The sequence below is a fragment of the Schistocerca americana genome, chromosome 2 (assembly GCF_021461395.2).
Source record: "Schistocerca americana isolate TAMUIC-IGC-003095 chromosome 2, iqSchAmer2.1, whole genome shotgun sequence".
NCBI lineage: Eukaryota > Metazoa > Arthropoda > Insecta > Orthoptera > Acrididae > Schistocerca > Schistocerca americana.
Window position 1 is genome coordinate 279,666,095 of NC_060120.1, and position 16,830 is coordinate 279,682,924.

General features: G+C 41.3%; 1 protein-coding gene across 1 annotated transcript in view; it reads left to right on the forward strand.

Moving 5' to 3' along the window:
• Positions 1 to 16,830, forward strand: part of LOC124593960 (dynein beta chain, ciliary-like) — a 746,507-nt gene that overhangs the window by 625,401 nt on the left and 104,276 nt on the right. Inside the window, exons 39-40 of the mRNA XM_047132308.1 lie at positions 1,374 to 1,584; positions 7,714 to 7,990. Of these exons, the coding sequence (XP_046988264.1) occupies positions 1,374 to 1,584; positions 7,714 to 7,990 (488 nt within the window). The remainder of the gene's footprint in view (positions 1 to 1,373; positions 1,585 to 7,713; positions 7,991 to 16,830) is intronic.

Sequence of the window (16,830 nt, forward strand, 5' to 3'; positions counted from 1 at the left end):
TTATTATCTTATCCAGGCCAAGCAAAGTTTGTTTTATGCTCCACTCAGTGAGGGATGAGCTAAACGCCAACACATTGACATGTATGGATTATGCTCTTTTCCATTCAGTACTGTGCTATGGAATTATTTTGTGGGATCATAGTACTGAATCTAGAAAATTATTTATACTGAAAAAAAGCAATCAGAATAATCCTGTACAAAAACAAAGAGGAATGTGTAAACCACTGTTTAAAAATTAGACATCTTGCCTCTCCCTAGCCAATATATATTTGAAATTCTCTATTTTATTAAACAAAACATCAGTAGATTGCGTAAGAATCTGGACAGTTGCCACAATGACAGAAGGACAAAAAAGTTGGTAAAACTAGTTCCCCATTCTACTTAACTGTATAGCAATAGTGTTAACCATCTCCCGAAAGAAGTAGAAAGTATTTAGGGGCAAAATATATATATACCTTAAGAGCACTCCTAACAAAGCATTGATTTTACAGCATACAAGACTTACTTGAATGTGATCTATCAGAAATTAAATTATATATTTTTTTATGTTTCAAAATCAAACTGTTTCATTAGAAATAACTTATTGTCCATGAATGACTTTTGCTGTCTCATTATGACCAAAATTATTATTTGAAATTATTCTTATTATGGTATTATTATTATGAATACATATGTAATATATCTTCAGTGACGTGTACCCTATAAGAAACAGTGCTGTGTCTGTATAAGTTCTTGTGTCATTTTTTTCACTTGTCCCATATCATGTTGTACACTTCTGTACATTCAATGATTGAGTTGATCAATTAAAAAAACAGATATAAATCGTACTATTTAACAACACTCTAGAAAAAAAATTGTAATGATCTGGAATTTTGAGCTAAAAAAATCACAAAATTGAAGTAATAATTCTGGGACAGAAGTCAGATGGAATTAAGATAAATGCCTCAGTTTTGGAGTACTTTTACAGTACGTCATAGAAGTAGTTACTCAAATAAGTCTTCTGGAAAAAATAATAAATAGAACTAGTCTCAAAATTCCTGCTGAAAAAATATGACAAACATGAAAATGCACCAAAATACACAGGAGCATAAATATGTAAAATAGAGTGAGTTACAAAATTTCAATATCTTGAAGAAACAGCTGAATTGACAAATTTGCAATATATGTAAAAGTTAAAGCATAAGGTCTGACAAAAAATAACTCTGGACTTTTCATTGTTTAACTTATCCTTTGAATTGTTTGTAAGCCTTTATTGTGGTAGAAGTATATGTGTTTATTCCTCTACCATCATTTTAGTTTTCCACATGTACGAACCACTTTTTTATATTCATTATTTGTTGGAATATCAGTGATGTAGTATTATTCTTTTGTAGATTGTTCAACTTGAAGAATTATTAGAAGTACGACATTCAGTATTTATTGTTGGCAATGCCGGAACAGGAAAAACTATGGTTTGGCGCTCATTGTTCAAAACATATCAGAATATGAGAAGAAAACCTGTATTCAATGATCTTAATCCTAAGGCAGTTACAAACGATGAACTTTTTGGCATAATCAATCCAGCAACAAGAGAGTGGAAGGATGGTGAGTGACTACTATACATTTTATAAGAAGGAGTAAATGTAAATAAAAATGTTAACTAAACTGGACTCCACAGTGAATTTCTGCATTTACGTACATAGTCTGCAAGCCAGTACAGTGCTGGCAGAGGGAATTTTGCAGTATTGCCAGTCATTTCCTTTTGCTGTTCCTCTCACAAGTTGAGTGAGTGAAAAATGGTTGCCTGTGTGCTTCTGTATGAGCTTTCATATCCCTTATTTTTTATTCTGTCCATATGAAAGCTGAATGCTAGGGACAGTGCAGTCATTCTGCAGCCTGTCACAAATGCTGGTGTTCTGAAATTTGTGATTACTGTTTTGTGAAAAGATTGTCTTTTTCTCTCCAAGGAGCACCATATAAGCTCATAAAACATTTCTGTAACACTCTCAAACTGACCAGCAAAAAATTTTGCTGCAAGCCCATGAATTGCTTTCATGTCTTCCTTTAATTTGACCTGGTAGAATTCTCAATCTCTCTAGCAGTACTCAAGAATGGGTCGCTTTTGCATTCTATACATGGTCTCCTGTGTATTTATTTTAATTTTTTATTTAATCAGATCTGATTAGGGTCATCAGGCCCTCTCCTACATCAGACCAGGCTTTCACAAGTACAGTACCATTTTTAAATCATACTTATCTATGAAATGACAATTTTAATATGACAAATAGTATTAAAATGATTTGAGTGTCTATAGAGGCAGTGTGAGTAAATAATACTGACTATGAACTAATGAAGTTAGTACTGACAGAACTTCTATTACTGCTGCTACCACTAATATTAACAATATTAATATTAGTAATAATAATAATAATAATAATGGTGACAACAATAACAATAATGATAGCTGCAGATATAAAAAGAATTTATAGTTATACAGAATAGATGTTTTCTGGTACAGGGAGTTCTGGGGAAAAGAAAGTTAAGGAAACTGCAGCAATAAGTTTACTGTTACCAGTCACTGTTTATTTACATCCACAACACATTTTGAAGGCTTGAGCCTCAATCATCAGGTGGATTTACATGTGTTAGTATGACATACGTGTGTGTTGTGTTGTGATTTTGGGGTAATTTGAGCACTGTCAAGTGGAGAAAAGGATTTGCATACCCTTGAAGTTTTTATTCCAATGCATGTATTCAACAGTTCAAACAGAGCTCTCCACAATTCCAAAATAATACTGTTGTTACAGTATATATTCTTTGTACTTCTAGATAATGTTTCTATTTTGCTATATTGTTCTTCGCACCTAGTAGTTCCAGGCCCCATCTGTATTCTTTTTCACTTGTTTATTTCCACCTTTAGATATATGTTTAGTTTTTAGTCAAAAATCTCCTCAAAAACATGTTGTAAAATAGTGTTTTGTTTCTCCACTGGACAGCCCCACAAGTTACCCCAAAATTGTAGCACAACAGACACATGTCGTACGAACAAATGTAGATCCACCTGATGATGGAGACTTAAATCATCAAAATGACTGGTAACAGTGGAACTTATTGATATTTTATATCAGTAATAGTCACAGTAAAACCTAACCTAAAATGTTTGCATTTAAAATGTAACTGCAGCAGCTGCTTGTGGGAAGTGAGGAACGTCTGGTTGGAAAGAATGAAGCACATTGGTAACAAGTGTGTGTAGGGACAGTGGTAGTCATTCTTGTTGCTTCAGTAAAAATTTCATTAACTGTCTTCTGAAGCTGGAGATGTTAATCAGTTCTCTAGTGTAATGGAAGAGGTTATTCCAGAGTCAGGCTCCTGCTGCTGAGAAGAACTTCGAGAAAGTGGCTAAATGGTGGAATAGGGCAGAAAGGATTTTGCTCTGATGGGAACAGCTGTTTCTACCACATTGTTCAGGCAAGATTGTTAAGGTTGAGGATGGATATGAGGGACAGTATGCATTGATAAGGCAGCAGATGAGACAGAGGGTAAGGAAATGTCTACACTTGTCTGTACACAGCCATGATAGCTGTGCATATGATGGTGAAATATGGTCAGAGAGGGAAACATCACACATATAATGACCACAAGCATTGATAACCAGTTCCAGGTACCATGAGCTTTCTTGGAAAAGACCTTGCAGGATAACATCACTGTAATCAATTATTGAGAATATAAGTGTTTATACAAGATTCTTTTTGAGGTCAAGATGGAAGAGCTTTTTATATTTTTGTGGGGCATGTAGAGATGCTGAAGCCTTTTTGCAAATTGCAGCTACATGCTCAGTCAAATTTAGATTTTCATCTGTTATTAGTCCTAGACTTTTTGGTGAGGGAGAGAAATTGATATTTGTCTCATTTAGAATTAAACACGATAGAGATTCTCAGTTTTTCTGGCTAATGAGCCTGCAATGACCAACCAGTACCACTTGGGTTTTGCATGGCTTGAACTTTAACCCTATATTCTGTACCCACTTTGATTGTGCACACATGTCACACTGAGATTCTCGAGAGCTGTCTCCAGGTTTATTGGTCTTACACTAAGGTACAACTCGAGGTCATCAGCATGCGTGTGGTATTTGCGGTAGGACAAAACCAATGACAAATCATTGACATACAATGAAAGGAGTATAGGACCTAAAACTGAACCCGGGGGGACACCTGGTACTACCCACCTCCACTGCGACTTTATGGTGCCGGACATGACACTCAGACTTGAGTGAAGCCATTGCACTGCACTTGGTGAGAAATTTAGCTACTAAGTTTGATCAGTAAAATGTCGAAATCAGCATTGTGAAAGGCTTTGCTGAAGTCTAAGACACACATGATAGTCGCCTCTGGTGCATCCACGGCAAGTTTGAGGTCATCTGCTACCTTTATTAAGACAGATGTTGTGCTGTTATGTTTATGGAAACTTGATTGATATATGTCTAGTAGGTTGTTTGTAGTTATGTAGTTTGTTAGCTGGCTGTGGACTATACAGGAACAATGGAAATAGGTCAGTAATCATAGGGTGCTGTGTCAATGTCCATTTAGGTAGTGACTTAACTTGTCCCTGCTTCCAGGTTTCAGGGAAAACAGCTGTGGTTAAGGAGAGGTTGAAGATATCTGTTATAGTAGTCAGTAGTGGGTCAATAATAAATTTCATCATGACCAGTCTGACACACACGTTAGCTTTTGATGGTATTGCAAGTAACATGCTTTACATAGAATTTTTTATATTTACAGTCATTTGCCCCCATGAAGTAAACAATGAGTCTATGTTTCAAGCCGGCCGAAGTGGCCGTGCGGTTAAAGGCGCTGCAGTCTGGAACCGCAAGACCGCTACGGTCGCAGGTTCGAATCCTGCCTCGGGCATGGATGTTTGTGATGTTCTTAGGTTAGTTAGGTTTAACTAGTTCTAAGTTCTAGGGGACTAATGACCTCAGCAGTTGAGTCCCATAGTGCTCAGAGCCATCTATGTTTCAATCCCGATTCAGCTGTGGTTACAGGTAATGTGAAGTACCAGTTCAGTTCTTATGCTGGAACAAAGGGATCAGCAGCATCTTTTACCTTGCCTATATCAAGACCATTGGACAGCTGATATATTTGTGTTGTTGATTAATGTGTGGGCATAGCTAAGTTTAGCATTTCTCACAGCTTTACTTACTCTGTTCTGCTTCTGCTTGTAAGCAGTATGTTGTCAGGCATAGGGCATAGCTTGTATGCCTATGTGCAGGGTCTCTGAGATTCATGAGCTGTTTTAGTTCTTACTATAACCCTGTACATAATACTTGGATATTTGTTCCAGCACAAGGCTGGTGGCACACTACACATCAAATATTCCACCATTTGCATCTGTGCAGGCCGATCACCAGAGGCTGGCTGCAGTGGGCCACATGGCCTGTGCACATGGCATGGTATCCACTGCACTGTCTACCTGCTTATAAGTGCAGTGTAGCAGCAATTTGCCCTCGTATTGTGCTCATACTTATTGTCTGCAGCTGCTTGTATGAGTAACTTGATTGTTTTTATGTGGTATCTATATTCTCAACTGTTATTTATTTGTATGTGGAAGAAGAATAAAGTTTGGCTCACTGTGGCTGTACTGTTGTTTGTGTCTTAAAGTGCAACACAAATGGTGAAGAGTGTGGTGTTCAGTTTTGCGTGCTCATTCTATTTGATTGTTCCTTTAGTTCTTCTGTCCATGGAGGCAGTGCTCCAATCTCTCCTTGAGCAGTAGCAAGCTCTTATGGTTGCTGTCATGAACTGGTCGGTCACATCCACTGCACTATCTACCTGCTTATAAGTGCAGTGTAGCAGGCACTTGCCCTCATATTGTGCTCATACTTATTGTCTGCAGGTGCTTAAATGAGTAACTTGATTGTTTCTATGTGGTATCTGTATTCTCAACTGTTGTTTATTTGTATGTGGAAGAAGAATAAAGTTTGGCTCACTGTGGCTGTTACTGTTGTTTGTGTCTTAAAGTGCAACACAAATGGTGAAGAGCGTGGTGTTCAGTTTTGCATGCTCATTCTATTTGATTGTTCCTTTAGTTCTTCTGTCCATGGAGGCAGTGCTCCAACCTCTCCTTGAGCAGCAGCAGGCTCTTATGGTTGCTGTCATGAACTTGTCGGTCACATTGACTGACTATGCAAGCTTCTCTCATCTCTCATGGACACTCTCATCATGCTGTGTGAATGCTCCTACATCTGTTCACACAAGACTCTCAGACACACAAAGGAAGTACTCACAAGGGACTATCAGACAGTAAATGTCAGCAAAAATGCAAAAATTTGTCCTTAGTGTAAACAATTCTGTGAGTACTATCTGGGAGTACCTGACTGTCTGATAGCAAAAAACTTTCACATGTATCCCAGCCCTTATAATGTTCCTTCCATATATAAACATATGCCATAATGCTGTTTCATATTAATGATTATAGGACCAAATGATGATTAATGGTGATGAATGTAAGACTGAGTTCCTAAGATTATATGGATTAATGGAGAGAAGCAGGGGGATCATTCTTCTCTCTCTCTCTTTCTCATGCAAAGGCTCTCTTTTTCTCATGAGAAGGTGCCCAGTTAATTTCGTTTGATAATCAGAGCTATCAAGTTCTGTCACTTTTGAGTTAAATAAGTGCTTCACAAAAAAAGGAAGAAAAATTATGGTAATAGTGCTAACTTCTCTTTATGTTACAGAGATTATTAGTTATATGAAACACTGTCCTGATGTAGACAGGGAGCTGAAGTGAAGTAGAAAAGAGAACTGGGCTTGAAACATTGAAAATAATGAAATGAACTTTATAGTCATAATCAAAGTAGAATTTCTTGACCACATCATGAGAAGGCATCTGTACCAACTACTCTATGTGATTACTATTCAGTGGAAGATAACATCATAGAAGTGTTGCAAGAATAAAGGGTTTTATGACTCAGTGTGGAAAAAAATGAAAAAGAAAGGAAGATACTTTTACTATTTTTGGAATTCATGGCCACCATATGTTGTTATCTAGTCATCAGAGGTATGAATGTATTATAATTTGCTGGGCAGAAATGGAATGGTTGTAGCAGTAAATGTTGAGGGAGTGAACAAAATAACTGATTATCTGTCAGATCTGCATCATAAGGATGCTCTTGTGTGTACATGAAAAGCATCACGAACCAATATTCTAGGAAGTAATGATTCCTATTTGGTATTCCTCATGTAGAACACATTTTGAGGATATGCTGTAGTGACCAATAATTATGCAGTAAATGCATTTGAATGACACATTTTCCATGGAGAATGTGTAATGGATATGCCTTTTTTTTCAGACACTCCTGTATGAATAGCAATCTAATAGCCAGTCAGATTTTTACCAACAGTTACAGGATAAAATACTGTAGTTTGGTTTAATAGAAATCAACTAACTTTTGGAAACAGTGTGTTAGAAATGATTTACTGTCTGTGGCATGTAGTGATAGTAGTCTACATGACAGGAAAGCTGTGTATTTGGAAATGAAATCATGAGCAAAGGCTGTTTGCTGAGTACAACTGTGTTCACAAAGCAAGTTATATCCTTCTCATTTATAGTCTGGCAGACCAGTCCAATATTAAGATGTGGCACACATTTTTGTTCAGTGTGTGACCACGTGCTGTGGTCTAACAGTATTTAAGCTTATGAAAATGAAAGATTTTGTCATTTATTATTTTGTTACAGGCCTTCTTTCAGCCCTCATGCGAGATCAGGCCAATTTATCTGGTGATGGACCAAAATGGATTGTTCTTGATGGAGACATTGACCCTATGTGGATTGAATCTTTAAACACAGTAATGGATGACAATAAAATTTTGACACTTGCTAGTAATGAGCGTATTGCTCTAACACCTGTGATGCGCCTGCTTTTTGAAATATCCAGTTTACGAACTGCCACACCTGCCACAGTATCTCGAGCAGGAATATTGTATCTAAATCCTCAGGATCTTGGATGGAACCCGTGAGTCTGTTTTTCTTGTTACTAAAAGTATGAATATATATATATATATATATCTCTGAAATGAGATCCAACCTTCATGAAATCCTCCCCACTCCACCAAGAGTGTCTTTACGTGGTCCACCTAACCTTCGTAACCACTTGGTTCATCCCTATGAAATCCCCAAACCACCTTCCCTACCCTCTGGCTCCTACCCTTGTAACTGCCCCCGGTGTAAAACCTGTCCCATGCACCCTCCCACCACCACCTACTCCAGTCCTGTAACCCGGAAAGTGTACACGATCAAAGGCAGAGCCACATGTGAAAGCACCCACGTTATTTACCAACTAACCTGCCTACACTGTGAAACTTTCTATGTGGGAATGACCAGCAACAAACTGTCCATTCGCATGAATGGACACAGGCAGACAGTGTTTGTTGGTAATGAGGATCACCCTGTGGCTAAACATGCCTTGGTGCACGGCCAGCACATCTTGGCACTGTGTTGCACTGTCCGGGTTATCTGGATACTTCTCATTGACACCAACCTATCAGAACTCCGGAGATGGGAACTTGTCCTTCAGTATATCCTCTCTTCCCGTTACCCACCAGGCCTCAACCTCCACTAATTTCAAGTTGCTGCCGCTCATACCTCACCTGTCATTCAACAACATCTTTGCATCTGTACTTCTGCCTTGACTGACATCTCTGCCTTGTGTCTGTATATGTGCGGATGGATATGTGTGTGTGTGCGAGTGTATACCTGTCCTTTTTTCCCCCTAAGGTAAGTCTTTCCGCTCCCGGGGTTGGAATGACTCCTTACCCTCTCCCTTAAAACCCACATCCTTTCGTCTTTCCCTCTCCTTCCCTCTTTCGTGATGAAGCAACCGTGGATTGCGAAAGCTTGAAATTTGTGTGTGTGTTTGTGTTTGTTATTGTTTCTATCGACGTACCAACATTTTCATTTGGTAAGTTACAGAATCCTTGTTTTTAGATATATATTATAACACATACACAAGTAGTGTGTGTGCTGCTAAATGGAAGATAATAAATGCTGTGTATAAATTCACTCATCAAATAGGACAAGCCTTAAATAGTACTGTAGCATGTCACCAGTTGGTATTTTTTTGATCTTTTCAAGGCTTTTGGTTTTGTAGATCATGACAGTCTCTTATAAAAACTTAAGTCTTATGGACTTATAGCTTTACACACAGCTGATTTGAATCATATTTAACAAACAGAATGCAAAAAGTGGTGCTGAATAATTCAATGTTGAAACGGTAGAAAATTTTAGTGAGCTGGTGAAAATCACAAAGGGTGTTCAAAAGGATTCATTTTTGGGTCTACTCCTATTCCTTATACAGGGTGTTACAAAAAGGTACGGCCAAACTTTCAGGAGACATTCCTATCACACAAAGAAAGAAAATATGTTATGTGGACATGTGTCCGGAAACGCTTACTTTCCGTGTTAGAGCTCATTTTATTACTTCTCTTCAAATCACATTAATCATGGAATGGAAACACACAGCAAAAGAACGTACCAGCATGACTTCAAACACTTTGTTACAGGCAATGTTCAAAATGTCCTCCGTTAGCGAGGATACATGCATCCACCCTCTGTCCCATGGAATTCCTTATACGCTGATGCAGCCCTGGAGAATGGCGTGTTGTATCACAGCCGTTCACAATACGAGCACGAAGAGTCTCTACATTTGGTACCGGGGTTGTGGAGACAAGAGTTTTCAAATGCCGCCATAAATGGAAGTCGAGAGGGTTGAGGTCAGGAGAGCGTGGAGGCCATGGAATTGGCCCGCCTCTACCAATCCATTGGTCACCGAATCTGTTGTTGAGAAGCGTACGAACACTTCAACTGAAATGTGCAGGAGCACCATCGTGCATGAGCCACATGTTGTGTCGTACTTGTAAAGGCACATGTTCTAGCAGCACAGGTAGAGTATCCCGTATGAAATCATGATAACGTGCTCCATTGAGCATAGGTGGAATAACATGGGGCCCAATCAAGACATCACCAACAATGCCTGCCCAAACGTTCACAGAAAATCTGTGTTGATAACATGATTGCACAATTGCGTATGGATTCTCGTCAGCCCACACATGTTGATTGTGAAAATTTACTATTTGATCATGTTGGAATGAAGCCTCATCCGTAAAGAGAACATTTACACTAAAATGAGGATTGACACATTGTTGGATGAACCATTCGCAGAAGTGTACCCGTGGAGGCCAATCAGCTGCTGATAGTGTCTGCACATGCTGTACATGGTACGGAAACAACTGGTGCTCCCATAGCATTCTCCATACAGAGACGTGGTCAATGTTACCTTGTCCAGTAGCAACTTCTCTGAAGCTGACATTAGGGTTATCGTCAACTGCACGAAGAATTGTCTCATCCATTGCAGGTGTCCTCGTCGTTCTAGGTCTTCCCCAGTCGCGAGTCATAGGCTGGAATGTTCTGTGCTCCCTAAGATGTCGATCAATTGCTTCGAACGTCTTCATGTCGGGACACCTTCATTCTGGAAATCTGTCTCGATACAAATGTACCGCACCACGGCTATTGCCCCGTGCTAATCCATACATCAAATGGGCATCTGCCAACTCCGCATTTGTAAACATTGCACTGACTGCAAAACCACGTTCGTGATGAACACTAACCTGTTGATGCTACATACTGATGTGCTTGATGCTAGTACTGTAGAGCAATGAGTCGCATGTCAACACAAGCACCGAAGTCAACATTACCTTCCTTCAATTGGGCCAACTGACGGTGAATCGAGGAAGTACAGTACATACTGACGAAACTAAAATGAGCTCTAACATGGAAATTAAGCGTTTCCAGACACATGTCCACATAACATCTTTTCTTTGTTTGTGTGTGAGGAATGTTTCCTGAAAGTTTGGCCGTACCTTTTTGTAACACCCTGTGTACAGGGTGTACATTAGGTCCAGGAACATTTTCAATTATTTATTGCACAAGATCTAAACATTGTATAGATGTCATACATATTGCATTTTAAAGAGAAATCCTGGAAGTTTTTTTTTTTACAAACATTCAATATGTGAAGCAAGAGTGACCCAGCAGACGTCAATATGGTAATCGAATTCTTGCCATACCTGTCCAGCATGGCATCATTGACTGTGGCAGTCGCTTCCCGTATTCTCTCCTGGAGCTCTGCTACATCATGTGGTAGAGGTGGTACATACACCAGATCTTTCTTATTTATTTATCCATCCGTAGGCAATCAGGATTGTATGGATGTTGTCAGCACAGTATATACAATGGGTTCACAAATTTATAATTATCACAGTTGAAATTCATGAATATTGTAACATGAAGATACATTGTTAAACCTCTTAATATCACAGTTGATAATTTTTACTTATAATTATATATTTACATCATTCCAAGTAATAATACCAGAGAAGCAAAGTTGCTACTCACCATATAGTGGAGATGCTGAGTCATAATAGGCACAACAAAAAAGATTCACACAATTATAGCTTTCAGCCATTAAGGCCTTTGTCAGCCGTAGACACACATACACGCACGCACACACACACACTCCCCCAAACGCAAATAGCACACACGTCTGCAATCTCAGAGAGCTGAAACCGCACTGTGAGCAGCAGCACCAGTGCATGATGGGAGTGGCGACTGGGCAGTGGTCAGGAGGCTGGGGCGGGGAGGGGGAGGGATAGTATGGTGGGAGTGGCAGACAGTGAAGTGTTGCAGTTTAGCCGGAGGGCAGGAGAGAAAGTGCAGAGGAAGGGAGGGGTTAAGTAGCGGAAAGGAGGGAAATATAAAGTAATTAAAAGATTGGGTGTGGTGGTGAAATGACGGTTCTGTAGTGCTGGAATGGGAACAGGGAGAGGGCTGGATGGGTGAGGACAGTGACTAACGAAGGTTGAGGCCAGGAGGGTTATGGGAACGTAGGATGTATTGCAGGGAAAGTTCCCACCTGCGCAATTCAGAAAAGCTGGTGTTGGTGGGAAGGATCCATATGGCACAGGCTGTGAAGCAGTCATTGAGATGGGGATATCATGTTTGGCAGCGTATTCAGCAAAAGGGTGGTCCACTTGTTTTTTGGCCACAGTTTGTTGGTGGCCGTTCATGCAGACAGACAGCTTGTCGGTTGTCATGCCTACATAGAATGCAGCACAGTGGTTGCAGCTTAGCTTGTAAATCACATGACTGGTTTCACAGGTAGCCCTGCCTTTGATGGGATAGGTGATGTTAGTGACCGGACTGGAGTAGGTGGTGGTAGGAGGATGTATGGGACAGGTCTTGCATCTAGGTCTATTACAGGGGTATGAGCCATGAGGTAAGGAACTAGGAGCACAGGTTGTGTAAGGGTGGACGAGTAAATTTTGTAGGTTCGGTGGACGGTGGAATACCACGGTAGGAGGGGTGGGAAGGATAGTGGGCAGGACATTTCTCATTTCAGGGCACGACGAGAGGTAATCAAAACCCTGGCGGAGAATGTATTTCAGTTGCTCCAGTCCCGGATGGTACTGAGTTACAAGGGGAATGCTCCTCTGTGGCCGGACTGTGAGACTTTAGGAGGTGGTGGGTGACTGGACAGATAAGGCACAGGAGATTTGCTTTGTACAAGGATGGGAGGATAATTACAGTCAGTGAAGGCTTCAGTGAGACCCTCAGTATATTTTGAGAGGGACTGCTTGTCACTACAGATGGGATGACCATGGGTGGCTAGGCTGTACGGAAGGGACTTCTTGGTATGGAATGGGTGGCAACTGTTGAAGTGGAGGTATTGCTGGTGGTTAGTAGGTTTGATGTGCACGGAGGTACTGATGTAGCCATCTCCGAGGTGAAGGTCAACATCTAGGAAGGTGGCTTGTTGGGTTGAGTAGGACCAGGTGAAGCAAATGGGGAGGAAGTTGTTGAGGTTCTGGAGGAATGTGAATAAGGTGTCCTCACCTTCAATCCAGATAGCAAAGATGTCATCAATGAATCTGAAGCAGGTGAGGGGTTTAAGATTCCGGGTTTTTCGGAAGGATTCCTCTAGTAGCCCATGAATAGGTTAGCATAGAATGGTGCCATGTGGCTGCCCATAGCCGTACCGCGGTTTTTTTTGTAGGTAATGCCCTCAAAGGAGAAGTAATTGTGGGTGAGGATATAGTTGGGCATGGAGACTAGGAAGGAGGTTGTTGTTTTGGAATCCATAGGGGATCTGGAAAGGTAGTGTTCGATAGTAAGGCCATGGGCATTAGGAATGTTAGTGTACAGGGAGGTGGCATCAATAGTGACCAGCAGGGCACCGTGTGGTAAAGGGACAGGAACTGTGGAGAGTCGGTCGAGGGAATGGTTGGTATCTTTTATATAGGAGGATAGGTTTCGGGTAATAGGTTGAAGGTATTGGTCTACGAGAGCAGATATTCTCTCAATGGGGGCACAGTAACTGGCCACAATGGGGTGTCCTGAATGGTTGGTTTATGGACTTTAGAAAGCATGTAGAAGGTTGGAGTGCTGGGAGTGGTAGGGGTAAGTAGAGAGATGGACTCTGGGGAGAGGTTCTGGGATGGGCCTAAGGATTTAAGTAGTGACAGGAGATCCAGTTGGATTACTGGAATGGAATCACTGTGTCATGGTTGGTAGCTGGAAGTATCTGACAGCTGACGGAGTCCTTCTGCCACGTAATCCTTGTGGTTCAAAACAATGATGGTGGAGCCTTTGTCAGCATGTGGGATTATAAGATCAGGATCAGTTTATACATGGTGCCACTGCAGTTCTTTCTGTGGGTGTAAGGTTAATTTGCATGTTGAGGGAACTGTGATCCACCACCACTGCCTTCAAACCTCCCCCTGTTAACTTTCCAGAATTTCTTAACCTCGAACCTTGCCTCAACATCATTCCCCAAATCCCTCAATGTGCAAACTAACCTTACTTCCACAGAAAGAACCCCAGTCCACCATCTAAAAACTGATCCTGACCTTATAATCCTACCTGCTGACAAATGCATCATCACCGTTGTTTTGAATTGCAAGGATTACGTGGCAGAAGGACTCCATCAGCTGTCAGATACTTCCACCTACCAACCATGACACATTGTTCCCATTCCAGTAATCCAACTGGATCTCCTGTCACTACTTAAATCCTTAGGCCCATCCCAGAACATCTCCCCAGAGTCCATCTCTCTACTTACCTCTACCACTCCCAGCACTCCCACCTTCTACATGCTTTCTAAAGTCCATAAACCAACCACTCAGGATGCTACATTGTGGCCAGTTACTGTGCCCCCATTGAGAGAATCTCTGCTCTCGTAGGCCAACACCTTCAACCCATTACCCAGAACCTATCCTCCTATATAAAAGATACCAACCATTTCCTCGACCGACTCTCCACAGTTCCTATCCCTTTACCACACGGTGCCATGCTGGTCACTATTGATGCCACCTCCCTGTACACTAACATTCCTAATGCCCATGGCCTTACTATCGAACACTACCTTTCCAGACGCCCTATGGATTCAAAAACAACAACCTCCTTCCTAGTCTCCATTACCAGCTATATCCTCACCCACAGTTACTTCTCCTTTGAGGGTATTACCTACAAACAAATCCATGGTATGGCTGTGGTCACCCGCATGGCACCATCCTATGCTAACCTATTCATGGGCCATCTAGAGGAATCCTTCCAAAAAACCTGGAATCTTAAACCCCTCACCTGCTTCAGATTCATTGATGACATCTTTGCTATCTGGATTGAAGGTGAGGACACCTTATTCACATTCCTCCAGAACCTCAACAACTTCTTCCCCATTTGCTTCACCTGGTCCTACTCAACCCAACAAGCCACCTTCCTAGATGTTGACCTTCACCTCGGAGATGGCTACATCAGTACCTCCGTGCACATCAAACCTACTAACCACCAGCAATACCTCCACTTCAACAGTTGCCACCCATTCCATACCAAGAAGTCCCTTCCGTACAGCCTAGCCACCCGCGGTCATCACATCTGCAGTGACGAGCAGTGCCTCTCAAAATATACTGAGGGTCTCACAGAAGCCTTCACTGACTGTAATTATCCTCCCATCCTTGTACAAAAACAAATCTCCTGTGCCTTATCTTTCCAGTCACCCACCACCTCCTAAAGTCTCACAGTCCGGCCACAGAGGAGCATTCCCCTTGTAACTCAGTACCATCCGGGACTGGAGCAACTGAAATAAATTCTCCGCCAGGGTTTTGATTACCTCTCGTCGTGCCCTGAAATGAGAAATGTCCTGCCCACTATCCTTCCCACCCCTCCTACCGTGGTATTCCACCGTCCACCGAACCTACAAAATTTACTCGTCCATCCTTACACAACCTGTGCTCCTAGTTCCTTACCTCATGGCTCATACCCCTGTAATAGACCTAGATGCAAGACCTGTCCCATACATCCTCCTACCACCACCTACTCCAGTCCGGTCACTAACATCACCTATCCCATCAAAGGCAGGGCTACCTGTGAAACCAGTCATGTGATTTACAAGCTAAGCTGCAACCACTGTGCTGCATTCTATGTAGGCATGACAACCGACAAGCTGTCTGTCCGCATGAACGGCCACCAACAAACTGTGGCCAAAAAACAAGTGGACCACCCTTTTGCTGAATACGCTGCCAAACATGATATCCCCATCTCAATGACTGCTTCACAGCCTGTGCCATATGGATCCTTCCCACCAACACCAGCTTTTCTGAATTGCGCAGGTGGGAACTTTCCCTGCAATACATCCTACGTTCCCATAACCCTCCTGGCCTCAACCTTCGTTAGTCACTGTCCTCACCCATCCAGCCCTCTCCCTGTTCCCATTCCAGCACTACAGAACCGTCATTTCACCACCACACCCAATCTTTTAATTACTTTATATTTCCCTCCTTTCCGCTACTTAACCCCTCCCTCCCTCTGCACTTTCTCTCCTGCCCTCCTTCTAAACTTCAACACTTCACTTTCTGCCACTCCCACCATACTATCCCTCCCCCTCCCCGCCCCAGCCTCCTCCTTACCCCCACCCAGTCGCCACTCCCATCATGCACTGGTGCTGCTGCTCGCAGTGTGCTTTCAGCTCTCTGAGACTGCAGACGTGTGTGCTTGTTGCATTTGGACGAAGTGTGTGTGTGTGCGTGTGTGTATGTGTGTCTACTGCTGACAAAGGCCTTAATGGCCAAAAGCTATAATTGTGTGAATCTTTTTATTGTGCCTATTGCGACTCAGTATCTGCACTACATGGTGAGTAGCAACTTTCCTTTTCTGGTATTGTTACATTCCATCCCGGATTTTCCATTGTTTGATTCTTTCGAAGTAGTCCCTGACAGTATAAAGACACTTTTCAAAGAGTTTTTTTTTTTTTTTTTTTTTTTTTTTTTTTTTTTTTTTTTTTTAAATTTCCTGAAATTGTCTATTTCGCTTATGTCTTTGATCCCTTGTGGAAGGTTGTTGTGCAATTTAATTCCATTATATAACAAGCTATTTTGAGTTTTTGATTTGTTTTTCCTATAGAAGTGGAAGTGTTGTCTGTGTCTGGTTTCATGTGCATGTATAGATCTGTTTATCAGGAACTGCTCAATGTGTTTTTTTATGTATATTACTGTCTGCAAAGTGTATTCACACAGAACTGTCACTATACCCAAACATTTGAATAACTCTGTGCAATGGGATCTATCGCTACTTTTTGTTATGATTCATACAGCCCTTTTTTGCAACTTAAATATTGTTTGTCTGTTCTGCTCTGTTGATCCCCAGAAGGATGTGCCATAACTAATTATAGAGTGGACATACACAAAATATGCAGTTCTAGTACACAAGCTACTACACACTGAATTTATTATCCTAAGTGCATAGCAT